The 27,079-nt window shown below is 60.8% G+C and overlaps 1 protein-coding gene across 2 annotated transcripts in view; it reads left to right on the top strand.

Moving 5' to 3' along the window:
- The first annotated feature begins 4,339 nt into the window (after positions 1-4,339).
- Positions 4,340-27,079, top strand: part of KIF21B (kinesin family member 21B) — a 39,911-nt gene continuing 17,171 nt past the window's right edge. For both annotated transcript variants that reach the window (XR_008574161.1, XM_054803733.1), the window contains exons 1-11: positions 4,340-4,450; positions 19,264-19,486; positions 19,835-20,017; positions 23,063-23,212; positions 23,450-23,584; positions 23,964-24,131; positions 24,644-24,759; positions 25,376-25,571; positions 25,975-26,164; positions 26,268-26,331; positions 26,770-26,994. Coding sequence is in view for 1 of the 2 variants with exons in the window: in XM_054803733.1 (XP_054659708.1) it covers positions 4,413-4,450; positions 19,264-19,486; positions 19,835-20,017; positions 23,063-23,212; positions 23,450-23,584; positions 23,964-24,131; positions 24,644-24,759; positions 25,376-25,571; positions 25,975-26,164; positions 26,268-26,331; positions 26,770-26,994 (1,688 nt within the window). In the remaining variant the exon portion in view is untranslated. The remainder of the gene's footprint in view (positions 4,451-19,263; positions 19,487-19,834; positions 20,018-23,062; positions 23,213-23,449; positions 23,585-23,963; positions 24,132-24,643; positions 24,760-25,375; positions 25,572-25,974; positions 26,165-26,267; positions 26,332-26,769; positions 26,995-27,079) is intronic.

The raw sequence follows: 27,079 nt of genomic DNA, 5'->3' as shown, positions 1-27,079 counted from the left end.
ATCTCTGCTGGCACATACTCCTCCTGCTTGCAGCCAAGCCTGTCCTGTGGAGAGGAGGACAAGTGGCTTGCGCAGATCTGCCTTGGGCTGGGGCAGTGGGCAGGCACAGGCTTTGCGCCAGAGTGAGGTCTGGGGGCTTCTTGGCTCACTCTCCCGGGTGGGTAAGAAAATGGGGGTGGGGCAGAGGTGTAGGAGCATGTCCAGGTCAGTGCAGCAGCCCTGGGTGTAACCAAGAGGGGACTTGGCCACTGCTGTGCGATTTCTGTCACTTCAGGTATCTCCAAAGACTGCTCTCGGGTTCAGGCACCCACTGCCCACCCTGGCCCGCAGGAGGGTCTCATCCAGCCTGCAGACATTCCCACTGCTCTGCAGGGGACGGGCCAGAGATGCCACAGCCAGGAGAGCACCGGGAGCACAGTGCCTGCTGCATGCCCGTGCCAGCACTGACCAGCGCTGGCTGCCCACTGTCCACTGCTGCCTGGTATCAAGTAGAAGTTGAGGTTATTCCTCTCCTGGAATGAGGCTGCCCAGGGATTTCGCTTTACAGACCTCAGTGCCCCAGATGGGGTCTGGGTGCCAAGCACTGGGGCAGCCCCGTCACCCCAGGCCATCTCTTTGTGGGGATCTCGCTCCAGAGGGCCCCCAGCCCAGCCGAAGTGGGCAACGCAGGGCTGTTCCTTGTCTAATATATATTAAAATGCAGCAAAGTGATGGGTCCTGGGGGAGATGCTGAATCAATAGAGCTTGCCTGCTCTCCAGCAGGGCATTTATTTGTTAACTTAATAAAAGGGAAATGGCTGTTGCTGAACTCCAGCTGCAGCCTGAGTGCCGGAGAGCCCATCTTGTACAGGGGACGTGGCAGCACAGACAGCTTTCCCCTGAGGGGATGCAGGCAATCAGCAGAGATGGTGTAGGGGCAGCCGCTGCATCCCTTGCTCTTGCGTCACTGCCTTGGGGCAGGATGTACACCCCCTTACACACAGGCACACGCTCACAAACACATCCACCCACTACTAAGGGGCATGGAGTGGTTGCCAATGAGGCTCTGGCACCTGCTCTGCTGGAGGGATGTCAAGGATGTGCTTCGTTAGTTACAAGGTGAATGGTCATGGTGTCCTGGTCCCTTTAGTGAGGTGCTGGACTGCATGTGCCACTTTCCAAGGCAGGTGGGTGCTCACTGGGGGCTCCAAACATGAAGGGTGATGCTATGGTGGGTCCATACTGCGGTGATGGAGCAGTGCCTCTGCACCCTCTCCTGAGGTCTGGGGCTGCACAGGGGCTGATTTGCCCCAAAGTAGCATCTGGGGGGTCTTTCTTGAATTCATTTCTAGCTGAATTGGGGGACAGATCTGGCTTGTGACCTGGCTGGCACAAGGGTGGGAGTAGGAAGATAGGGCCAGCAACACCACGCCATGGTCACTGCCCCCTCTGCCTGGAGCTTTGGTGGGGAAGGGTCCAGTCTCAGAAAAAATGGCAGCTCAGGCTGGGAAGTCTCCCCCCCCAACCCAGGAGTCCTTTCAAACATGACCCCTGGGGACAAAGAAAGAGAAATACCAGCTTCTCACATCCTTGCAGGACAACAGACAGGCCATATCCTGCTCATCCCCTTGATGCTGTACCAGCATGAGGTGCCCTGGAACTTGCCCATCCCAGCAGATGCCAAACCAGGTCCCCAAGGTGCAGAGCTCTGTGCGCATATGGCATGTGGCCCTGGTACCTTGGGAGCCTCAGGAGGAGCATGAGCAGACGGGGTGAAGGGATGGTCCTGTTGAGGTGAAGGCATCCAAATCTCAGAGCAGAGGGCAGGTGCTGGGCTCTGGGCTGGGCACAGCTCCGACCATTAGCTGTCGGCCACCAGTGCTGGCATGTCTTGGCTGTCCCAGAGCAGATGAGTGACCTCTCCCAGGACATAGCCTGGGCTCCTCAAAGTAAACCTCAGTGTGCCTCAGTTTCCCCTCACACTCCATTGCTGTTCACCCTGACATCAATACCAGTCTGCAGAGCTGGGGTTTGCCTGTAGTCCTACACCTGCTTCAGGCTGGGAGATGCTTTTTCCTGCTCAGCCAGAAGCTACCTGTGTCCCTGGGCAGTCCAGGCTCTGCCCGTGCTGCCAGCACAGGGCAGCATGTCCATCTGGCATCAGCCCCAGCAATGTGAAGGCAACTGCCAGGGAAGCCAGGGCAGGACTCCTTCAGCTACTCAGCTCCTGCCTGCCCCCAGTCCTGCTCCCTGATGGGCCCTGGACATGTCCCCCTTGCTAGCCTCCTGAGAGCAGCTCACAGGGTAGAGCCAATTGCCCTGTGGGCACCATCCTGTGCTGCATGGGTGCCCACCTTGCTGATCGGCCTCCACAGCCACACAGTATGGACTGGGCATGCTGGAGAGCCGTGGCAGCACCTGAGCACTATCCTTTCATGCCCAGGCCATCAGCCGCACCCCGTCCTCTTGGGATAGGCTCTTGCCACGACCTTGTGCAACCCACAGAGTCACCAGCCCCCCCAGTCCCAGTGGCTCTGGCAGGAGCACCCAGCTCACCACTGCCCTGCGCTGGCTCCTGCTGCTCTATGCTATCCCCCCGCACTGCAGAGCTCTGGGATGGGACCAGGTGAAGCCATGGAGGTGTTTGAGTGACGCCAACCATGTGGGAAGAAAAGCCCTGGAGGTGGTTGTTCACCTGCGTCATCCTCCAGCCACTGCTGCTTGGAGGGTCTCAGTCCCCTGTCCCAAACCAAGAGGAGGCTGGAAACGTCCTTTATTGGCACCATGGGGCTGGAGGGTTTAGTCTGGGGATCGTGCAGGGCTGTCATTAATGCCTTTGTACGGAGGTGTTTCCCTCCTCAGTGCCAAGCGTAACGTGGCCTCGTCAGTGCTGGGTGGCTGGGGACAGTGTGTGGGGTGATGGCTGTGCTCAGCACCCCTGTTTCTGCTTGTGTGCACACCCAGCAGCACCTGCACCCTCATCTACACACAGTGGTCTCTCTCAGGCTGCCCAGCTACCACCACTGCAGACGAGTTGCCTTTGCTGGCCCCACACCATAATGCTCCTGTGTTTGTCCGCTAATGGGGAGCTGGGGGCCACCCGAGGGGCTGCATGCCAGCAATGGCAGGGGAGGGCTGTCACAGGTGCATCGTGCCCCCTTTTCATGTCCCACTTATCGGCAGGAATAGGGAGAACTCCATTGTGCCTCCACAGCAGCACCCGAGCCACCAGGGCTGGCTGCAAACCTCTCCCATTTGCACCTGGGGGACAGAGGAGCTGGGTGACCAGCAGAGGCTCAGGGACAGGGCAGGGCAGAAGCGCAGGCAGGAGAGGGCAGGCAGGAGGCCAGGGGGAACGAGATCCTGTGGGGGATCTGGGTACTCCCGGGGCTGGTAAGAGCATCAGGTCTGGACCAGAGCTACACCGGGATACACTGGGCAGCATCAAACTGCATTGAGATGCATTGGGATACACTGGGATGCACTGGCCTGAACTGGGCTACACGAGGCTGATCCAGACTGCACTGGACTGGCACTGGACTGGCAGGAAGCCAACATCCTCCCCGGGCTCCCCCAGCCCTCCGGGGGTCCTTCCACACCAGGATCTGCCGGGGCCCCTCTCCTTCCTGGGGCACGGGAAGCACCCACCCTGCAGGACCTCGGCCTGCTCTCCAGCCATCCCCGCGGGGGAATGCCCTGTACAGCACCGATACACGCTGGTACAGCCCGGTACAGCCCGGTACGTCCCTGTACAGCACCGATACACGCTGGTACAGCCCGGTACAGCCCGGTACAGCCGCGTGCAGGTGGGAGCGGGGCCGCTGGCCCGGCAGGGGGCAGTAGGGACCTACAGGCCAGGGGGTGTGAGCGTGTGAGTGTGAGTGTGTGCGTGTGTGAGTGTGTGTGTGTGTTAGTGTTTGAGAGTGTGTGAGTGTGAGTGTGAGTGTGTGAGTGTGTGTTAGTGTGTGCGTTGGTGTGTGAGTCTGTGAGTGTGTGTGCAAGTCTGTGAGTGTGTGAGTGTGTGTGTGTTAGTGTGTGAGTGTGAGTCTGTGAGTGTGTGAGTGCGAGTCTGTGAGTGTGAGAGTGTATGTGAGTCTGTGACTGTGAGTGTCAGTTTTGTGTGTGTCCGTGTGTGTGTGTCTGGCCGTGTGTGTGTCTGTGTGTCCGTGTGTGTGTCTGTGTCTGGCCGTGTCCGTGTCTGTCCGTGTGTGTCTGTGTGTGTGTCCGTGTCCGTGTCTGTCCGTGTCCGTGTGTCCGTGCGTGTCTCGCCCTTTCCCCGCGTGTCCGCGTGCCGGCAGTGCCGCTGAGGGGGCGTGTCCCGCCGCCCCGCCCCGCCCGGCACCTGGGGCCGCCCCCGCCCCGCCCCGCCCCTCCCCCCGCCGGCCGTGGATGCTCTCGGGCAGCGGCGGCCGCGGTGCCCGGGCGGCGGGGGCATGGCGGCCCCGGACAGCTGCGTCAAGGTGGCCGTGAGGTGAGTGCCGGGGGTGGGCTAGGGAGCTCGCCGCTTCCGGCGGCGGCGAAGCGTGCATCCCCGGGGGGCGCAGAGAGCTCGGTGCATCGGGGGGGCCCGATGCCCACCGGCGGATCGGGGCTGCAGCTGCGTGTGACGGCGGGGGGGTTGGGGATGCCCGGCTCGGCGCTGCCCATCCCTGGGGCAGTGAGAGTCCCCCGAGTCGGGCTCTGCCGCCACCCCCCCACCCCCCCCAGCCCCACCGCCATCCTCCCCACCCCCCACTCCGCATCGTTTCGGGTCTGCCTCACCCCCCCCGCCCCGGCTCCCCCCCCCCCCCCGCTGCGCAGCACCGCGATGCCCATCACCCGTCCCGTGCCTTGCGGCCGGGGGGGGGGGGGGGCGAGGCTGGGGACCCCCAGCCCCTTCACCTGGAGCGCTGGCTGTTGCCCAGCCTTTGCAGCTCGGCAGCTCCTGGCTGCGTCGCGGGTGGGTTTGGCTCCTCGGTGGTGTCGGGCAAGATTGCGGGGGGATGTGGAGGTTCCTTGCCTGCTCCCCCCCCGCACCCCCTCCCCCCCCCCCCGCTAGGTGGCAGGGAACGATGCGGCATCTCGGTGTCCTTTGTGCTGGCTCCGGGCTGGGAACAATGCGCCTTCTAGATCGTGCACCTCAATAAAGGAGCTGCCGGCGGCATCTAATTCATGCGGGGGCTCGGGGGGGCTGCGGGACCTCGAGGGGCGCTGGGCTGGGCGGCAGCCGGCGGGGCAGACCACGCATCGTCTGCAGAGCCTCACGGGCGTGGGTGAAATCGGGGGGGGCTCTTTGTTAGCGCTGTGCCAGGCTGGGTGTATTCTGTGTACAGCCGCTGGGGTCCCGCAGACCGGCGTCGTTTAGCTCCTCTCTGCCCCAAGAGGAGGAAGGAGCCCCCCGGAGGAAAGGGGGGGGGCGGGGTACGAGCCCCGCCGAAACCAGCGGGAGAGGCAGGGAGGGACCGGGCCCGGCTGTCACGGCCGGAGCTGCCGTCCCGCGTGGCAGCCAGCGTGGGGAAGGGAGCGGGCGTGCGGCTTCCCCGTGCCTGCGCCGGGTCAGCCCGCGTCTTCCGGCGCCCCGAGCTGCCGTGCAGGCTGCTGGAGCGGAGCTGGGCGAGGGGAGGATCGGGCCCCCGTGGGGACACGGCTCGGCAGGCCCAGCCCCACGCGGTTACACCGACCTCCTCGTCTGGCTGTGCCTGCCTTGTCTCCCACTGTGGGGCTGCGGGGTCACGCTGGGGAGGGCAGGGCATGCCGCGTCCCCCTGTCCGCACCCTTAACGGCACGAGGCAGATTGGGGTGCTGATGGCAGTCTGCAGGGGTGGCTGCGTTCGTCCTCAGAGGAGGATTTGCAGAGGGCACTGCCCTGGCTGGTCCCTGCCTGCCTAGGCAGAGCGAAAGCACAAAAGATGCTGGGTGCAGCGTCAGTGATGGAAGGAGGGAGGGTGGGTGTGGGGCTGTGCGCGCTGCTGCGTGTGTGCATGTGTGTGTGCGTGTGCATGCGTGTGTGTGCGCACCAGGACACCTCCCAGCGCTGTCTGCCCGTCTAGCCTTCCTGTCTTGAAAGCAGGCGGTGGTGATCTTCTGCCTTGCTCCATTCGAGAGGCTGAGAATTGGGGCCAGGCTGTGGTTTTGCAGGATGGGGGAGGTGACAGCATGCCCCTCTTGCGGGTGCTGCTGGGGTCCCTGTGCAAGGGCAGGGCTGGGCTGTGCCTAACCGGGTGTCTCTGCCAGGACACTGACCGAGGAACTCAGTGATGCTGGCGACTGGGGGTGGAGATTTCCTGCTGGTCAGACTCTTCCCGTCCTCCATCCTGCATTTCTCTTGGGATGAAGCCTTTTAACAAAGGCCCTGCTCAAGGCTGGAGTCCCTTTTCCCTGGGAGATGGAGTGGGTGCCACTGGGGATGGCGGTTTTGGAGCCGTTTCTGCTGGTCACCTCCTACCTAATCCCTTTGGGCCCTGCCTGCGATGGGGTCAAGGACTGTCCAGTACCCCAGGAGGGGATCACGAGCGGGAGGTGACTTGAATATGCAGCATTGCAGTGGGGCTGGGGTGTCCATGTCAAGGATCTGGGGTAGGGGGGAGGTCCAACTCTTTCCTACCCCCTCCTTGAGGGAGCAAGCTGGCATGCTACATGGTGCAGCCGGTGGGTGCCGGGCAGCTGGGGTGATGTGGAGGTGAAGGTGAGCTGGCAGGACAAAGGAGGAGGGCTGGGAGCAAGGAGGCTGCGAGACAAAGCAGGCAGGTTGCAGCACCATGTGGGAAGGTGGCTCCCGAGGCTGGGCTGGGGTGTGCAAGTGCTGAGCTGCTCTCCCTGCAGACCACCTGGCTTTTCTGCAAAAGCAGCCCCGGGGGGCTGGTGATGGGTCCCCTCCTGCCCTGGTCTGGGAGAAGAGCGAGGTTTTCCTTTGTGAGCGCTCGTGACACCACGCCGGTGGAGTGGCTGGGCTGCGGGAGTCTCCAATACCCCCCACCCTCTGAGCAAACCTGCCCACAGATCCCACCTCCCTTGGCCATCAGAGCATGGAGGAAGTTGAATGGCTCTGGGGTGCAGCAGGATACGGATCAAAGCTCCCCTTTTGTCCATTTATAATAACATGAATGTGCCAGCTGTGCCATTTCTTCAGGGTCTCTGTGTCTGTGCTGCTGGTGGGAATGAGGTGGGACCTTGGGGAAGGGCTGGGGATACTGGGAAGCGATGGGGGCTTTGGAGGAAGGTGCTGTGTGCTGTTGGGGTTAAATGGCTGGGTGTTGGTCCAATGTCGAGAGGTGCTGCAGCCACTGGGACCTGTCTCTGGGGCCTCACAGAGCCTTTGGGGTGGGAGGAGTGGGAACAGAGGAGCAGGGGTGGTGCGGCGGTGCTGTCCCTGGGGGGACCCCAGTTCTTGCTGGTTCTCCTGGCCAGGCAGGAGGAAGCAGGAGAGATGCTGTGGCGTTTCACTGTCAACTTCACAGGTTCCCATATTCCCTTCAGGAGATCCCTGACTGCCCCGTTGGCACTGGGGGTCCAAAGGGCCTGAGTGCTTAGCCATTGATTGGGGCACAGGGGTGCTATTTAGGCTTCCTGCATGCCGGGAGTGAAATGGCCGGTACCTGCTGCAGCGCTGCTGTCAGCGGAGGGAAATGCAGGCCCAGGAGCTGCTCCTGGCCCAGGGGCTGATGTATACTTGCACCTTGTACCTGCAATTCAGACCTGCACTATCTGCAAGGGCAGGGCTGGATCTTGCCCTGATTCCCACCCTACCTGCAGGCAGGGTCTGCCTTTACTTGCCTGTCAGTGTTAAGCCTGGCATGTCGCTTCATGGGAGCGTCTGAGCTTGCCGGCTCCGGCGGATGCCGCTGGGGAGGAAGCGATGGGGCTGAGCTGCCGGCAGCGGTCGGGTTGGGTGCCCACGCGCCCTGTGCCGGAGTAACGGTCTCAGCTGGGAAGCTGCCGCCTGCTGTGATGGTGCTGAGAGGGCCGCCCGGGAGCCCTCACTCCTTGCTGCTGCGGGGGGGGTGGTCCTCAGAAACTGGGGAAGGCAACAACTGCTGTTTCCTTCTGTAGGTGACCTTCAAACTGGTGGCTGCAGTGCAGCCAGCTCGGCAGCTCCCCGCTACTGCCCTCCATCTGGGAGCACAGCCATTGATTTGAGGCTTGTGCCTCCCCTTGAGCCTCAGCAGCACCCCTCCCTGCAGCACCCAAGCTCACTGTCAGGTGCTGTCAGCTCTTGCAGCTGCAGCGAGCCAGGGTGCAGGGGGGGAGCGGGACTTGCCGTGCTGGTTGCAGGAGGTGGAGCCCAGCCCTGTTGCATGCGGGTGGTTTTGCTGTGTCAGGAAGGGCTGGTGGCGCCTTTTGAGCCAGAGGCCATTAAACTCCTTGGCCAGGGGAGCTCTGAGAAGCCGGGCTGGCTGCAGAAATGCTCCCTGAGGGCACTTTCAAACTGCCCAGCTCATCAGAGAGAAAGTGGCACCCCCTGTGCCAGAGCTGCCTGCAGCACCCGAACACGACTGGCTAGCTGCCGAGACTCAGGAAACGGAGCTTGTGAAATTGGGGAAGGAAGTTGAATCGGATTTCAAGTTTATTTAAACCCTGCAACCTCCAGTGCTCTGCTGCTCTCATAAACACTCCTGCCTTGATGCTCTGCACTCTATGCAGGCAGCCTGGTGCTGGCTGTCTCCTGCCTTGGGGAGCTGCTCCCACCTTCTCCTTGGGAAGGTGGACGGGCTGTGCCACTTGGGACAGGACACACGCCCAGCACCATGTGCCCTGGAGGGCCTCAGCTCAGTGGGAGCATGCTGGCAAAGGCCGGGTGCTGGGATCAGCCAGGCTCCCAGCCGTGCCAGGGTCCTGGCATCTTTGCTGTCACGTGGCCGGGGCTCGTCTGCCTGCTGGGATGGTTTCTGTGAACCTGAAGCCTCCGGGAGCTGCTGGGGTCAGTCTCTGAGGAGGTGGAGTTGTTGTAGGCCTTCCAAACCAGCTCTTCCCGGGGCAGTTTTGTGTCTGGATGGAGAGGCGGTGTGAGCCCAACTCGTGCCAGGCCAGTGCACTTGCTGCCCAAGTGCTCCAGCACGGAGAGGGGTGGTGCAGCCTCGTACCCACTGCCCACCATCGCCACGGTGCTGCTGCAGCTCTGAGCTCCTTTGGCGTGGTCCCAGGGGAACGCCATGGAGTGGCTCGTGGGATACTGTCCCCTGACAGGTCTGGCTGGTGTTGGGCTGCTTTTGCTCAGATGTCACAGGGCCAGGCAGGGGAGACATGAAGCAAACCCACCCCACTGCGCGGGACGTGCCTGGCTCCTGTGGTGATGGGGGGCGCAGCCTGTCCTGGTGTGGTGGCACAGCCCAGCCCTGGGGTACCCTGTCTCCCATCTGCGAGGGTTGGGAGGCTCCCTGGTGAGCAGCCCTAATCCCAGGAAGGAAATATCCGAGGAGGCTGCTACAGCCTGTGGGTGCTGGGCAGGCAGAGCACCAGCGTGGGCACCCCCCAGCCGCTTTCCCCATCCTTTGCCTCCACTGAGGGCAGCTGAACCCTGGCAGCGGGGACCCCCATGCCCCGTGGCTGTTTTGCTGCTGTGTTGAACCCTTCCAGGCAAGCTGCTGCTCTTTGGTTTCACTTTGGGGCTTGCCAGCCCTGGTGCAACGCAGGAGCATGCGTGCTCTCTGCTCCCAGTGAGCAGGGTTAAATTTTGGCCTCCTTGGTCTGGAGAGAGATGTTGGGGGCTGTGGCGGGTGGGGGGGGGCCCACGAGGTCTCGGAGGGAAGTGCTGAGCCCAGGTGTGTGGGCACAAGGGTTTTTTCTGCACCTGGCTTCAATCAGGCGCGCGCTCGCTGGCCTTTACAGCGGGAATGTTAGAAAGGGGATGGTGCCAGTGAGGGGGGGCAGCAGGGCCGCACCCTGCGGTCCCATGCAGACATGCCATTGCCTGCGACATCGCTTGGGGCAAAGCAGCTTTAAGAGGCTTTTGGTGCTTGCACCCGTCACCCGTCAGCAAGGGATTTAAATATGTAATGCCATGAAGTCTCAGGAACTTGGGGGGCTGGGGCTGTCTCTAAGCCAGAGGACAGAGCCAGCTGCAGCTTTCCTGCACCAGCTGTGAAACTGGGGGCAGGAGAAAATTACAGGAGATGAAGCCCTAAACAAAGCTGTCAGGAACACTGCTCCTGGCCCCCGGAGAGGGAAGGCGATACCCCCACTGAGCCCGGTGCTAATTGAGGAGCCAGCCCCGGCCGGGCGGCTGTCGTGCTGTGCCTGCTGGGCAGGGGCACTGGCCCCGGTAGTCCCACGGGGCTGTTTCCTGCCGAAGGATGTCAAAACAGTCCCTGTCGTTGGTTAAACAGCCGGCAGGTTTGGGATGTGGCGGATTGTGAGGGCAGCTGCCACCCGGCTCTGCTGCAGGAGATCGGCACGCCACAGGGCGACTCCCTGCCCTGGTCAGATGCTGATGGATTTCTGCTTTGGCTTGGTGGGAGGGAAGGCAGCAGGCCTCCCACCACCCCTGCCCCTCTGGGCAGACCAGGAGCTGGTCCAGCGCTGCCCTGGCACGTCCCTGTGTCCCCGCTGGCTCCGCACTGCTGTGCGGCCAGGGGCGGCTGGCAGCCTCATCCCGCTTGACATCTGCCTCTCTGTCCTGCTCTGTGTGGGCACAACACGGTCGTCATCTCTGTTTCCAAGTGAGGGTTCGGGGCTGAGCTCGATGTCCCAGGGATCCCAGTGAAATCCCTTCCTCTGCAGCTCCCTGTGGCCAGGACACGGTGAGGGAGGTATCTTGTCACGGGTTGCTATAGCCTGTCCCCAAACTCCCCTGTGCCATGGTCCCCTCACCTTACGTAACCCCATGGGGATGTGAACACCTCCCTGCCCATCCGCCCGTGGCTGTCTGTTGTTCTTGGTGGGTGCCTCTGCGGTGTCCGGGGGGGGACAGCCCCCTCCAAGCTCTGAGTCTGTTCTCCCAGTGTCGCCAGCCCCACATCTGGGCCAGTGCTGAGGGCAAAGCTCTGGAGACTGGCACTGGGGCAGCCCGAGGGGCATTCCTGCACCGGTCTGGCCCTCCCCAGGGCTGAAAGATTTAATAAAGGTCCTTTTGTCCTGCTGCCCCTGGGCTTTGCTGCAGCCCAGGCCCCCTCCCCAGAGAGCGGTGCAGCCTGACATTTAGCACCAGGCACAAAACCACCTCTGACCTCTTCCCCAGACTTTTCCTTCCTCCCCATCCACAGCCTGGGGCACATCTGAGTGCTGGAGCCCAGGTACGTGTTCAGGGGAGAGGGATGAACGTGCTGGGGGCAGGAGGCTTGGTGGGGCAGGGTGGGATGTGCTGGGTCTGTTTGGCACCCTCTTCCCCAGAAGTCACAAGGGTCCCGTGAGCTTCACACAAGCTTCTGTGCTGCTGCGTGTAACAACCCAAATAACCCATCGGCAGAGCCCCGTGGGCGTGCTGGTGGCACGCCGCTTGGGTGTGTGGTCTAGGAGGAGATGAGAAATGCTGGCAAAGGAGGAAAGGCGCCGTGGTGGGGCAGAAAGGCTGGAACTGGGCTCCTGGTCCTTGCCTTCCTCTCTGCCCTCCAAGCACTGAGCAAGGGCACTTCCTTGGCCCAGTGTTGCAGGGCTGTGAGGCACAACCCGACCCCTGCCTGCATTAGGAGGGGGGGGTCTCTTGGTCCATGTTGCTGTGATCTCTGCTCATCTATTATTTCATGCTGCACCTGCCCAAGGAGGACATTAGGGCACAACGTGCCTGTTCCCTTCCCAGCTGTGGGACCAGGTTCTCTCTTGGGTTCTTCATAGCATCCCCTGTCCTGCTGATGAAGGGCTTGAGATTTTTTCTTTTTTTTGGTGGGGTGGAGAGGCACCTCTTTTGTGCCACCCGCTCTGCTGTCTTGTGGGCACGTTGCTCCAGATGTCCTCTGTGGGCTGTGGGGTTGCAGCATCAGGTGATCTTCCCAGTGGTGATCAGAGGATGCTGGGGGGCTGCAGGCATGCCTGCTTTCGTGGGGACCAGGAAAGTCTTATCTCCAGTATGGGTGCACCAGTACTGGGGTGTGACTGGGACATGGGGACCTCACCACGGGCACTTGAGAAAGGGAGAGACCCTGTGGGTGTGATTCACTGGCTTGGGAGAAAATGGGAGCCTCAGTACCGGGGTGCAGAATTGGGAGGGGGAGTGTGTCTGTCTCCATAGCACTTGGGGCATCTCTGTGCCTCTGCAGGGTCAGGCCGATGGCCTGTCAGGCCCAGAGTCTCCTGGCGAACGATGGTTTCCTATCACTCTCCAGTAATTGCTGACGCTGCTGCTGAGCCAGTGGTTTCGTGGCCATTCCTGCACGGTCGGAGGGGAGCGGGGGCCCTGCTGGGGTGTGTGTCTAGTTGCGTGTGCTGCCACACGTGCGGTTCCTTGTGCTGCCCACCTCACCTGGGGTTTTGGGGCCCCGCGCCCCTTTGCAGGTGACTGTCCCGGGTCTGTTGTTTGCAAACATCCTCGTGGTGTTATTCTCTTGGGCAGGTCCAGCATGGAACTGATGGCATTGCCAGTTGCTTATGGGGGTGAAGGAGGGGTCCAGGGAGATCCCAAACTTGGTCCGCTCCTGCACCCCTCTAGGCTGGGTAAAGTGTGATCCCGTGCTTCCCCTGGGCCCTGCTGGTCTCTGCCCACTGCCTTGGGCTGGGTGTCCCCAAGTGCTGGGTCCTCCCGTGCAGGCAGCACGTCCCTCTTCCCCAGCCCGTGGTGGGTCTCGGTGCAGAGCAGATGGCGCGGCTCAGCGCTGGTGTGCTCCTGCCAGAGCTAATGAGCAGCACATGGCAGCTGCCAGGGCCTGATTTAAAGGTTTCCCTAAGCCTGGGAAAGCCTGGTGCTGGATGATTAAGGGGTTCTGGGGTCCAAGGCAGTGAGGTTTGCCCCACAGGGGAGCAGGCTGGGCAGCTGGGAGCTGGGCACAGCCAGCACAGCCATGCAGAGGATCTATATTGGGGTTGCTTTCTTGGGGGATGGATGTGGGGTGGAGGCATGTCCCTCCACTTAGCCGTGTCCAGCATGCACACCCCAGCTCTGTGGGGACCTGCCTGTCCCCAGGCGGCCCAGCGCTGCGGCGGGGTGAGGACCCAGGAGCCACTGAGCTCCGTCTTGCCTCGGTGCTGGTCCAGCGGTGCTGGCCATGGAACCCTCTGCTTTGGCGGTGTTTGGCTGGAGCACAGGCAGCGATCGCGTGTCCTGAGTGGCTCCACAGGCAGGCTAAGCCTGGTGCTTTTCCGTGTTGTGCTCGCTCCTGCTAGGAAGTGGCTAGCTATATCTCTTAATTGGAGCATTTGCTGACCAGACCTGGCAGTCCCTGGGGAGCCTGATTCAATTTTCTCTGATTGCTGAGCCGCTTCCCTGCTGCGGTAATTAAATGCTTAACTTTGTCTTGATTTGGGTCCAAAGCAACCTGCGTGCAAACAGCCAGCCCTTGGCAGCCAGCCCTCTCCTGGGACCCGGTGCTCAGGGGGCAATGGGGCTGGGGGAATCCCTTCCCTGGCCAGAAAGCAGATACCCCCTCCACGGGATCAAGCCATGCTGAGCTGAGGCCTGGGGAGCCACTGTCTGCTGGTGAGGGCGGGCAGCCTCACGCTTGCTGTGCTGGCCTGGAGATATAAGAAAACCTAGAGCACTTTGCTCTGATCTTACCCTGGTGATGCTGGCAGCACCCAGCTGCCTGGGGAGCTGCTTGGCCAGGTTGAGCGCCCTGTACACCTCCATGCTGCACCCCACGTGCCACACTCTTGCCTGTTGGGTTTGCAAAGTGTCCGTGACCCAGAGCATGTCTTAGGGGAGCACAGGATGATGTTAGAGCTGCTCTCCTCCTGGCTGACCTGTGCTGCAGGGTGGGATTGCAGGGCAGCAGCAAAGCATGGAGGGCAGGTTTGGGGCAGAGGAGAGCAAAGTGCAGGAGGAGCGGAGCGGCTAGCGAGGCTGGCAGATGGGCTACGTGCGAGTCTGTGCTGTTTGGCAAGTGCTCCTGCAGCTCCAATGCCGGGGAGGCTGGAGGGAGCGCAGGCAGGGTGAACGAGGGTGACGCAGGGAGCAGGGATGGGGATGGGAGCAGGGCGAACGTTGGTGGTGCGGGGATGGGAGTGGGGTGAACACAGGTGATGAGGGGATGGGAGTGGGGTGAATGCAAGGTCATGTGGGGAGGGGAAATGGGGTGAATGCGGGTGACATGGGAAGCAGGGTGATGCGGGGACGGGAGCAGGGTGAACGTAGGTAATGCAGGGAGTGAGGATGGGAGCAGGATGTATGTGGGCAATGTGGGGAGTGGAGCCAGGCACTGCCTGGGCTTGCTCAGCCCGCCTGTCTTGGCAGGCACATCCACAGCAACCGGGCTGCGCAGCTAGTCGGGGTCTGCCAGCTCCAACCTCTGCCCACGGCCAGGTCAGGGGCAGTGCCCCAGCCCCTCACCTGATGCCAGAGCTACCAGCATCTCAGCAGGAAATCTTGCCCCTGTGAAGATGGGGTGGACGAGAGCAGGAGGCTCCAAGCCTCCGGGGCCTGGCACAGAGGGGGGAAAATGCCGTGCAGCTCTTCCACTTGCCGCTCCGCAGCTCTCTGGCTCGGCTGCCTGGGAAACCGGCCTCAGGAGGGGAGAGGAACAGAACAGCTCCTTGCAGGGAGTCTGCAGGCAGCCATCCTCCATTCCAGAGTGGTCTTGGAGGGATGGGAGCTCCCTGCTGCAGCTGGGGCAGGCTCTGCCCGTCCGCAGTTGCCAGGTTATAAAAGGCAGTGAAAGGCAGCTGCAGCTGGGGGGGGGTTGCCTGCATCCCCAATCTGGAGTGGCTGTCCTGCAGCCCCCTGCCAGCCCTGAGAAATGTTGATGAGTGAGTGTGTGCTTGGCCTCCCCGGGGAGCTGGGACAGCCCCTGTTTGAGGTGGATGATGCTGGGTGATGGGTCTGGGGGAGGCTGGATCCCCTCTGCCTCCGTGCTCATCCTCTTGTGCCCAGCTGTGCTGGGTGAGATGACTGCCCTGCCCCAGGGGTGGCTGTGTCTCAGCAGGGTGGCGGGGCGGGGGGGGGGGGGGGCTTGGCATGTGCCTTGCTGTGGGTACAGGCAGTTGGGGGGCAGGGTGGGTATTGTGGCTCTCACCATGGATGGGGAGGCTATGGGAGTGTGCTGCCACAGCTTTGGCAAAGTTCTGGGGGCCAAAGGATGCTCTGGAGCTGCTTGGGGTTGCCATAGCAGTGGGCTGCGAGGGGGGAAACTGAGGCAATCAGGTGAGGAGGCAGGAGGACATGAGGACATGAACCCATGGTCCATGTCAGCTGAATTGTGCCTTCCTGTGCAAGGACACAGCCTCCCTTTGGTGCACGGGGGGGCTGGGTAGTGACTGCTGGTGGATGCAGCCCTGACATGGGGATGCTGGCTGCGCCCGGTGTGGTGAACTCTGTCCCCTCTGGTGGCTGCAGAGCTTGAGATGCTAGGATGGGCAGGTCTCTCCCCAGGGGGGCTGCTCCCACCGGGTAGGACGGACCCCTGAGCTGACTCTACGAGGGCTGCTGTAGGAGCTGGCTGCCTCGTGGTGCCCATCCGGTGCTTGGCTCCCAGCCTTGCTTGGTTCCACCTCCCCTGGCCAAACGCTGGCATAGTGCAGCAGCGCTGAACAACTTGGCCTTTGTGCTTGCCGCCGAGCACACCCGTGTGTGTGCTGAAGCTCCCTGCCCCTCGGGGTGCAGGACCCGCTCCCGCCTTCCTCCCAGATGCTCGGTTGCCCTGGCAGCCCAGCCATGGAGACAGCGCTTTCACCGCCTGCCAGCCCAGCAGGGAAGGGAAGGAGAGTGATGGAGAGGCTCCCAGCCGAGGTCCCCTTTGTGTCCCCATGCGGCTGCGGGCTCTCCCTGGCACACACACCACTTGTGCTGCTGGGTTTGGATGCTGATGCTGGAGCAGGCAGGCTCCTGCCGTGCCACCCGTCATCACCCAGCAAGAGGTGCCGGTTCGGGAAGGAGCGGTCTCCACCCCTGCCTGTGCCTCTGTCTCTGTCTGTGTGCCCATCTGCCTCCCAACCCTGTGTGTCGGGTGCCTGGGGCTGGGAAGTGGCCGGGTTGGCTTGGCAGGAGCACTCAGGTGGGACCATGCAGCTCTGTCCTGGCCGTTCAGTCCCTTGTCACCGTCCTTTCACGGTGATCTGAGTGTGGGGGGACCAGAGATGGTGGCCAGGCACATGGTGCTGCTGTGGTCCTGCCAGCTCTCTCCTCCCTGGGTTTATTGGCTGTGCCGAGGCTGGTTTATAGGCATGGGTTGGAGGGATATGGGGCTGGTGCTGATAATCTTGCTGGCCCTAGGACAGCCTTTGTCCTCCCCATGCCAGATCTGAGCAGGAGAAGCAGTTACCTGTGCCAGCATGGGGATGGCCAGGCGCAGGCTGCCCAGTGGAGCTGGGGCTCTGGTCCGCTCCTGCCTGGGCTTGGGGGGGTGGCGAGGCAGCACCACGCTGGTTAAGCGCTGGTTTATTTTGGTTGCTGCTTAGCAGATAAGTCCCCCATTGCCTGTGCCATGGGCTCCCAGAGGATCAGCTGGGCTCTCTGTGGGTGTCCCAGCCCTTTAGGACAGGGCACCCTGGCATGTTTGGTTCTGCAGTGGGTCCTGGTGCTGGGCACAAACTGTCCTTCTGGCTGGTGACCTATGACCAGGAGCAGAGCAGGTTGGCTGAGGGAGCAACTCCATTTTCCTGCGGGCTGGGCCCTGATAGCATCACACCCAGTTCTTGCAGACCCATGGACAGACAGGATGTGGCCAGCATCTTTTTTGGTAGAAGTAGGGACAAAGAATGTCAGAGTGCACTCAGTTGGGGACTATATGACCACTAAAGTTGCTGATCTCTGTAGCAGAGCAGGGAAACTGAGGCAGAGCATGGCAAGCGTGGCCAGCTCCCCCAGCGTCACCTGGTGGGGTTGAGGACAGCACCAAGGAGAGAGCCCATGCTGGCTCTGCCAATGTTTATGTCATGTTTGGAGGAGGTATCGTGGTGCCTGGTCATAACCTGAACTCCATGGGAACACCTATCTGGCCCGACCAGGGTCTCACGTTGCCCAGTGCCTGGCATGGTGATGTTCCTCCTGAGAGCAGGGATGGGACCCCCTGGTGTGGGAGAGCTGGGACAGTTGGACATTGGGGAGTGGGAGAAGCAGCTGCACTGGCCTAGAGAAATGCTCTGTGATGTCTCTTGGTGGCCATGTAAATCTCCTGTGATGCTGGGTGGCATCTCTGTGCCATCCCATGAGGGACTGTGACTGCTGGTGCTCATCCCTGCCCTCCTGCTCTGCTTGTCCCGCTCTTGTAGCCAGGGTCCGTAGTATTTGCACGCCAGCTGGCAGCAACTCCCAAGGACATCCCTCGGGGATGCTTGGCTGATTGCCTGGAGAGCAGGACCCTCCTGGGGGGTTCCTGCATCTCCAGTCACCCTGGGGAGATGGGACAGTGGGGGAGGGCGGGGGGGCACATTAAGGACTGGCACCTGGGTTCCCTCCAGCCCCCACAGATCCTCTGGCTATGAGAGCCAGGGTGAGCGATGGAGTCCCTCGGGTGCTTGGAGCTGGCTGGGCAGCAAGGTTTGGGGAGTGGGAGAGATATCGGTGTTGGTGTGTGGACAGCTGGAACAGCCCAGTGTGGCCAGGCTCGAGGTGGGTCCCCAAATGCCATATGGAAAATTCATGTGCACACATCCTCCCATGCTGCTGCTCATCCTCTCTTCCAAACCCAGGTGTACATATTTAATCACCTGAGGGAAGTGGGGGGAAAAAAAGAAAGAAATCTTTTGCTGAAAACCCTGTTCTCATTTTTTTCTTGAGAGGAAAAAAAAATTCCAAGAATACCGTGGTTTCAGTTTGTTGCTCTGCCCGTTCCCCGGGGACGCTGTCACTGTGCATGTCTGGGGCAGGGAGTGGGGGAAGCGCATCATGTTGGACAAAAAGTAATTAAAGCTGGGGTTAATTTTCCTGGAGGAGGGTGGGACCCTGGGAAGGCGACAGGAGTGAGTATAGGTCTGAGCACATCAGAAGCTGCTTTCTATTGTGGCTGCTGAGCTAAATATACCCACGGATGCTGTTCCCACACGTCTGCTGTGCAGACTCCCGGCGGCGTGAGCAGGGTGCTTGCGCTGCCTCCCACCCTGCCGGGGACACCCTGTCCCCCCAGACGCAGTGGGGTTTGGCCCTTCTGGGCTTTGGTTGCCACTGGCCATGCTGGCAAGGAGCGGTAGCTCGTGCAGAGCCCCAATCCGCAGAGCATCTGCTGTGGTCGCTGCGCTGGCTTGCTAGTGATGCGGCTTCAGAGGAATTAATAGCTGTGTTTATAAAGCACCCAGGGAGGGGAGATGTGCAGTCATTAGCTCTAATGAGGGCTGTTTGCCATGGCGCTTGGCTCCGCACTCCCTTTCTCCATGAGTCTCCCAGGACCAGCCAGCTTCCCGCAGTCGGCACATCCACCAAAAGCCAGAACTGCTGCAGCCCTAACGTGCGCCGGTGCCTGCGCTGAAGCAGAACCATGACTGTGCAGGTCCGGCCGTTCTGTACCCAGATTTCTTGGGGAGGGCTTGAGTGTGGTGGGCAGGGATGCGGTGGGTCGGTCTTGCATGCTGTCAGAGCCAGGAGCCCATCGCAGCCTCACCTGTCCCCTTCCCGTCTGCTGAGTCCACGGCTGGGGACAGCCATCGGGCTGGGCGGCGGTTTGGTTTAGACAGCACTGGGACTGTCTCGTCGTGTTTTTGCATTTTGCATTTCAAGCCTTTGTAACTGCGGTTTGATCTCGTCGCTTCTCAAGCGAGCACGGCTGGCTGCAGTGCATCCCAGCTGCCCACCCGTACCCTGGCAGTCCCTGTCAGAGCTGCTTCGATGTATTGATCAGTGTCTACGTGCAGCCCAGAGCTCGCTGCCTGGCCAGGGGCATTGTGGTGAATGAGCCAGCGTAGGCGTGGGGAGGCTGGCTGGCCCCAGATGGGCTGTGCAGGGCCATATTCAGCAAGGGCAATTTTAAGTGCAGGCTGCATGCCGTTGCCAGGTCTGCCTGTGCCATGGTACCCAGCCCTGCCTGTCACCTTGGCTGCGGAGGTGGCTGGTGGTATCGCTGGCATGCACTAACCTCTTTTCTCAGCCACAAATGGATCAAGGTTGTCACTGGGTCCGGGAGTTGAAGCATCCCTGCGCTGTTTGCTCCACACTGCAGGCAGAAGTGCTGCCGGTCCCCTGCTTGCAGCAGCCATGGTTCCAGTGTGGGTCACACTCGCGTCCTCAGGACCAGGCTCATGTCCCCCAGGACTGGGGTGAGCCCCGAAGCTGCCCTCAGCCCACTTCTCTTCCTGCAGGATCCGTCCCCAACTGTCCAAAGAGAAAATAGAGGGATGTCACATCTGCACCTCGGTGACGCCTGGTGAGCCCCAGGTACTGCTGGGGAAGGACAAAGCCTTCACCTACGACTTTGTCTTTGACCTGGACACATGGCAGGAGCAGATCTACACGACGTGCGTGGGCAAGCTCATCGAAGGCTGCTTTGAGGGCTACAATGCCACAGTGCTGGCATACGGCCAGGTACGTGCTCTGCCCAGTCCTTGTGCTCTGGCATGGGCATCAGGTTCTCCCGCAGTGCTGGGTGCTGGGGATGCTGAGATGGCACCTGCAGAGGTTAGCAAGGCAGGGGGTGTGGAAGGGACAGAGAGTTGTCCCTGGGCTGGGTGAGAGCTGGGGCAGAGGATGGCCATGGGTGGGAGGGAGGCAGGGCTGGGGAGGAAGCATGGGAGCCGGTGTGGTGGTGGGGATCAGAGGGGCTCAGCAGAGGCGTTTGGGGAGCCTGGGGTGGCAGGGGGAAATGTGGGGTGCAATGGGCAGCACTGAGCCTCAGAGGGCCCAGCCAGCTCCCCACTTGCTGCCTCGTCACAGACTGGCGCCGGGAAGACATACACCATGGGCACCGGCTTCGACATGAACATCTCTGAGGATGAGCAGGGCATCATCCCGCGGGCCATTGGCCACCTCTTCAGCGGCATTGAGGAGCGTAAGCGGGCGGCGCAGAGTCAGGGTGTGGCAGCACCCGAGTTCAAAGTCAGCGCCCAGTTCCTGGAGGTGGGTGACAGCAGGTCTGGGTGACCCTGTGGCCCTGCCCTGTCCTTTGTTCAGGTCCCATGTCCTGGGCTCCTTGAGTCCTCCATGCCCCAGCTGCTCCCCGACTGAGCTGGACCCCGCAGCAGGCGTATGGCCAGGGATGCGTGCCAGGGCAGGGGACACTCAAAGCGCTTGTTGACCTCATGATGCCACAAACTGGGGTGGCACTTCCTTTGCTGCAGGGAGTGCCTCCCCCTGCCATGGGGAAAGGGCTTATGCCTTGGTCCCCTGGAGATTCAGGGGGCTCCGGGCACACTTACTCATGTTTGAGGTCAAGGATAGTGGCATTCCAGTGAAACAAGGAGAGTGCCACTCTTGTGGAGATTTGAGGAACGGCTGTGTTATTTCCCATGTCCTCTGCTGCATCTTTGACCCTGAGAATGTTTCATTGCATCCTCTCCCGCCTCTGCTTTGGCCTCTCCATTTCAAAAGCCTCTTCTATTAACTGCTTCTTTCCCTGGAGAAGTTTGTCCCAGAAAGCCTGTGGAGCTTGTGTGTCTGCAGCAGCTTCCCTGGGGGCTGGTCCTGGGGTGAAAGTGGAAAGAAGTCCAAGACGGGAACTGGTTTAAAGCCCTGGTGAGAAAATGTAGTGTGGTGTTGAGCAAAGCTGAGCTCCTGAACAAACTTCATGTGGTTGGTGTGTCGGTCTGGAGTACAGCCCAGAGGAGACGGGCAGGCAGAGAGAGAGGCCCTGTGCTGTGGTCTGGCCTCTACGTGGCTTTGGTGGCCATCACATCTGGGTTCCTCCAGATGTTGATGGCCTGGAGAGGGCAAGCAGTGCCCAAAGTCACCTCCTCCTGGAGGGCTGACCTCCTTGCTGGAGAAATCCTTCCCAATCAGCTTTCCATCTGCAGAGTCCTTGTTAGCTCCCATGGTGCTGTTGTGTCTGACCACGTCCTTCCCTCCCCATCACTCGGCCTGTCTGAGCTCCTGGCTGCTGTCCCATGCATCCTCAGCCTCGTGGGGCTCTGCTCTGGGGAACCTGTGGGCTGGGATGGAAATGGGGACAATTTCCTGCGTGTTCTAAAGTCCTTCTGGGGGATGAACCTTGTCAGGCTTTCTCCCTCAGGGAGAGTCCCAAAACCCTGTTGGGGCCGGGGCATAGTCCTGCCTTGCCTGGGTTACAGGATCGGATACTGGCCTTCAGCCCAATGTATGTCCCCTCACCCTATGTGATGCACTTTCTCTTCCCTCTCAGCCCCCTGACACTGCCCTCTAGGAGCTCCTGTGCTGTCCAGCTACAGTTTCCCTTGCCTCAGTTTCTCCCACTCAGTTTGGGATGGCCTGACACTGCCCCAAGGAGCTGGGTGACCTGTTAGCTGGGGTTGGGACACATGAAGGACTAACACTGGGGAAGGGATGCCTGTGCTGCCTCTGTTCCAGGCCATCCTAGGAAGTATCTCTGCAGACCAAGAGGACCAGGGCAACCCCAGGGGCACCTGGAGGTGACAGAGCAGTGGCCCTGCATGGGGTCACACCAGCTGCCACGGGGATTTCCTGTAGCCTTTGTCTTCACCACCTCTGACCCCTGGTGGTTTTGGCTCTCAAAATAGCCTCAGAGATGTTTGTCTGGTGGCTGTGGTGGAGGATGGGAACAACACTTCCTCTGCTGTGTTTCAAAGCTGCTCACGGTCGTGCTCCCCAGGCCAGCCGTGCCCAGTGGGACACTGGCAGCCCCAGGGTGAGGGGGCATCTGCCAGCTGCGGGGGCTTGAAGGCTTTCCAAGGGCCCTGTTACACATGGGGAGAGTAAAAACCCATTGCCTGATGGCCTGGTGAATAAGGCCATTGTACCTTGTCTAGGGCTTTGCTCACTGGTCCACCCTGCAGGCACGGACATCAGGAGCTCTTGTGCTGCTACACCGAGACCTGTCCTACAGCCACCCTTATCCAGGCAACAAGGGCTCTCCTGTGCCAGCGTGGGCACGCGACTGCATCAGATGCTGGTTACCAACCCTGCTGTCCCGGCAGTGGTACAGGATTTGGCCCTGCTGATCCATGTCCTGTGACTCTCCTCCTGGCAGCAGGCTGTTGGAGAGGGGTTTAAACCCTTGGAGAGCCCCTTTGCACCCGGGGCAGCCAGGGCCGGATTAGTCTGATCCGCTCTGCTGGCCAGGAGCCTGTGGTCCTTGGGTGACCCTGCTCTCTGCACTGGGATGGGGGTGCAAGAGGGTGACTCGTGGCATTGAGTGGTGGTGGGACAGATGGGCAGGGGTGTTCCTCCACCCCAGGGTGAGGAGGATGCTGCAGGGTCAAGATATGGATGAGGGTATCCTCTGTCACCTCTGGGTCCTCAGGGTTTCCCTGACTCTTCAGCACTCCCTGGTTCCCCTTGTCCCCTTTCTACCTGGCAGAGATGACCTCAAGGAGCTGTGGTGGGAGAGGGGCTCTGCTGGCTTGTGTGGCCAGGGGCTCCCTGGGTGAGCAGGGAAGGCTGCGGGGGACACGTAGCTCCCAGGTGTCTGCTTGGGCTGTGGGGACAGGGCTCTGAAAGTGTCCTGGTTCCCACACAGCTGCTTGTGTGGGTCAGGGACAGGACAGGGTTGGGCAGCTGGAACCAACCCAGATTGCAGCTCAGAGCTTCGCAGGATAGACAGCCACATGCATGCACACACGCCACATGCATGCATACACGCCACATGCGGGCACACACACGCCATTCCTTCTAGGCATCCTGTCCTAGCTGGGTACCCACGTGTGCAGGTCAGAGCTTGCCTGTGCATCATCTCCTATCTGCATACGCATGCTCGTGTGTCCTCTCATACACTTGCATGCGCACCGGCCCTCCTGGTCAGCCTTGCGTGAGCACACACGTGCATGTATGTGTGAGCACACACGTGCATGTATGTGTGAGCACACGTGCACCCCCAGATGTGCGACCTGTCCTGTCTCTCAGGACTGCAGCAGCAGGATGGCAGAGGGCAGCTCCCGTCAGTGCTGCTGCACTGGGCTCTAGCAGCCTCCTGCTTACTACCAGTCACCCCACACCCGCTTCCACCCCACTCAGCTCTACAATGAGGAGATCCTGGACCTGTTTGACAGTGCCCGTGACCCTGACGCACGCCACCGCAAATCCAACATCAAAATTCATGAGGATGCCAGCGGGAGCATCTACACCACAGGGGTCACGTCGCGCCTCATCAGCTCGCAGGACGAGGTGGGTGTGAGATGGGGCAGACAGGGAGGATGGATGGCAGCTGGGTGCTCACTGGCAACAGATGTGCTATGTGGGGACAGCCAGGCGAGGAGGGGATCTCACCTGGGATGGGACAGAGCAGCCCCAGGGTGATGCAGGGAGAGGTCGGTGTGCCTGCTGAGCTGCAGCAGGGTGCTGTCCTGACTCTCTAGAGGGATGCTTCAAGGTTTTGTTCTTCCCTGCCCCATGTCGTTGTAGCTCATCCAGTGCCTAAAACAGGGGGCTCTTTCCCGCACCACCGCCAGCACCCAGATGAATGTGCAGAGCTCCCGGTCACATGCCATCTTCACCATTCACCTGTGCCAGATGAGAGTGTGCACCCGCCCGGAGCTGGTGAGATGTGCTCCTGCCTCATGACTGGGCTGCTCTTGGATCTGATACCCAGGCAATGTGTGTGGGTCCCTTGGACAGGGGAGAGGGTTTGAATTCTTGCAAAGAGAGGCAGGGCTTTGTCTTCTTTCCAGCCATAGCCTGTGCTAACATTTAATGGGAGCTGAGGTCTGCCCTGGAGCAGCCTCATCCAAGGCAGAGAGGGTCTGGTCCAAGGGATGGCCCAGCCCAAGCTGCTGTTGGGATCTTCTCCCCCATCCCTGAGGGGCTGGATGTGGAGGGTGAATGCTCAGGCTTTTGCTGATGTCTGAGTGCGGCCAAGGGAGCTCCTGCCCGCTCTGGGTCCGTGGTGGTGACCCTCTCTATGTGTGCCTGACTGCAGGTGAATGGGGAGGTGACCAGCCTCCTGGATGGAGCCCAGCCCACCACCGAGTACGAGACCCTCACGGCCAAGTTTCACTTCGTAGACTTGGCTGGCTCAGAGAGGCTGAAGCGAACGGGTGCTACTGGCGAGAGAGCGAAGGAAGGCATCTCCATCAACTGTGGGCTGGTACGGCTCTGGGCACTGGCGTGCAAGGGGAGGGGGGAGGTGGGACCTGCCTGGGGGAGCCTGGGACACCTTTGGGTCCTGCTTGGAGCTGCTCTGGGCTGTTGGTGTTGCTGCTATCTCTGCTGGGGTTTATGCTACCTGACCCTGTAGGCAGGAATATGCACAACCCAAAATGCCAGTGGTGAGGGCACAGCTCTGCTGAGGGCAGGACTATGGGGAGAGGTACAGTTGGGCACAAGGGTGCAAGCCCCTAGAAGGTCATGGTCTGCTAACTCGAGCTTAAAAAAAAAATTGCCAGGGCTTGATGCTGCTCCTCAGTGCACGTGGGAGAGAGGGACAGCCCAGGGAAGGGGGGGCAAATGATGAGACTGGCAAGGGAAGCCCCATACCTCCACTTCTTGCACCCCAAACCTGTGCTGCAGCACATGCCCCAGGCCTGATGTGCTGGCTGTGTGATAGCTGTATTCTCAGCAGGAGCTGAATCGAGGGGGGGCTTTCTTTCATGTTGGTAGCTGGCCTTGGGGAACGTCATTAGTGCCCTCGGAGACCAGAGCAAGAAAGTTGTGCACGTGCCCTACCGCGATTCCAAGCTCACCCGCCTGCTGCAAGATTCCCTGGGGGGCAACAGGTAAGGGGGCCCCAGGCCAGGGCTGACCCCTGAGAGAAGAACGCAGGGGCTGGTTCCCTGCAAATAGAGCTGAGGGTCTATGGAGCCATGTGGGAGCTATGTCAGGACTCAAACGCCTCATGGGTTGCCTGGTGGGGAGGGGATGCCTCCTGGTAGGCAGTGCATGACTTTGAAGGTGTAAAGACCTTGGCTCCATATGCGTCCCAGGCGCAATAAGCGAGCTTTGGCAGAATTAGCTGGTGCAAAACACTCTGGAGCCCTTGCAGATCTGGGACTTGGCAGGTGGTGTTGCCCAGCATGGGATGGATTGAATTCCCTGCCTGCTTTGGGGGTGCTTCTCTGAAGCGCCCATTCTTTTCCAGCAATCCTTGTGCGTGTGGGCTGGCTGGTGGAGGTTGGCTTTGCTCAGTGCTGTCTGGTGTGTTGCTCGTGGGGTCTTGCTGGTGCTCTGGCTCTGGGAGGTGCTGAACCCAGTCTGTACCTTGGTTGTAAAACACAGAAGGGCCTAGGATGGGTCTAGGGGCATGTGGCCTGTGCTGGGTCCCAGGTTTCCAGGTGCTGAGTTGGTGCAGGGTGGGGGAATCTGTCCTTTTACCCTGACCTTCACCTCCCCAAGCCAAACCATCATGATTGCCTGCGTGAGCCCATCTGACCGGGACTTCATGGAGACCCTGAACACGCTCAAGTATGCCAACCGGGCTCGCAACATCAAGAACAAGGTGGTGGTGAACCAGGACAAGACAAGTCAGCAGATCAGTGCCCTGCGGGCCGAGATCGCCCGCCTGCAGATGGAGCTGATGGAGTACAAGGCGGTGAGTAGCCAAGCGAGCCCGCAGAAGCGGGATGGAGGCAGGAGCAAAAAGCCTCCTCCTTGTCTTTGAATTGGAGTGGTTTTAATGGGAAAGACCCTCCTGCCTACCATGCACTGCCCCTATTGATAGGGGTAATTGCTAGGAGAGGTCAGGAGGCTTAAGAGAGGGGTGCTCAGCTCCTGCTTGCAATGGCCAGGACCTTGGGCAAGTCTCTTGGGGATGCTAAGGCAGGGAGAAGCCTTGAAGCATCTCTCACCACCTGCCTCTTGAGTTCAGGCCTTCCTGGTCCTTAGATTTGTCCCTGCCCCTGCTTTGGTGTCTGGGGCTGCCCCCAGGGATGCAGTGGTGGGCCCCCATGTCCCAGCTTGCCTGGCACTCAGGGAGTCCCCTCCTGTCCCCGCAGGGCAAACGGGTCATTGGGGAGGATGGCTCAGAGGGCTACAGCGACCTTTTCCGTGAGAACGCCATGCTGCAGAAGGAGAACAGTGCCCTGCGCATGCGGGTGAAGGCCATGCAGGAAGCCATCGATGCTATCAACAGCAGGGTCACCCACCTCATGAGCCAGGAGGCCAATCTGATGCTGGCCAAAGCAGGTGAGGCTGGGCTAGTGCGTGGCGTGGTGGATCAGCCCAGCCGGCATAGCTGGGATGGGTGCTGTAGTACAGCCTTGATCCACCTGTGCTTCTGCTCCTCTAGGTGACGGTAATGAAGCCATTGGCGCCCTCATCCAGAACTACATCCGGGAGATTGAAGAGCTGAGGTGAGCTGGGCATGGGGGCTGGTGAGTTGTGGTGGGGTCTGAGCCCAGGTGTGGCTCACAGCACTGTGCTGTCAGCATCACTGGGGTGAGTTGTAAGTCCTGATGGAGTAGCAACTGACTACACTGCTGCTACACTGGGGCTGTAGGAGTTCCAGCCCTGGTACTAGGCAGCACTTTGGCCATTGATGGAGGGGGAGATCCCGATGGGAGTGTCTGGTGTCTCCCAGGGACTGCTGGCCCACCAAAGCTGGGTCCATCCCAGTCTCTTGTGCAGTCCCGGGACCTTGCAGCATCCTGACCTTCTGACCCAACATGAATGGGAATGGCTTTGTGGTGACTCTGTCCCTGGCTCACACCATCCTAAAACCAGGCAAGATCCCCTCCTCCAGGGACAGTGAGATGTCCCTTCTTTGACCACATCCTGTCTCCACTCCCTAGGACGAAGCTCCTGGAGAGCGAGTCCATGAACGAGTCTCTGCGTCGCAGCCTCTCGCGTGTCTCTGCCCGGCCCCCCTACTCCATGGGTTCGTCCCCAGCATCTGGCTTGGCTGGCCTGTGCAGCCCCGCTGCTCCAGTAGAGACGGAGGCCTCCGATGTCCTCCGACGGGCTAAGCAGGACCTGGAGCGCCTGAAAAAGAAAGAGAGGAGGCAGCGGAGGAAAAGGTGAAGGCAGCTGCTGTGTGATGTTGGGAAGGGGGAGGCTGCGTGTTGGTCCCTGCTTGTTCTTGTGGGGTCAGGTATCCTGCTT

This window comes from Grus americana, chromosome 25 (assembly GCF_028858705.1).
Source record: "Grus americana isolate bGruAme1 chromosome 25, bGruAme1.mat, whole genome shotgun sequence".
In the NCBI taxonomy this organism is placed as follows: Eukaryota; Metazoa; Chordata; class Aves; order Gruiformes; family Gruidae; genus Grus; species Grus americana.
The sequence above is the reverse complement of the archived record's forward strand: the minus strand, read 5'-3'. Positions and strand labels throughout refer to the sequence as shown.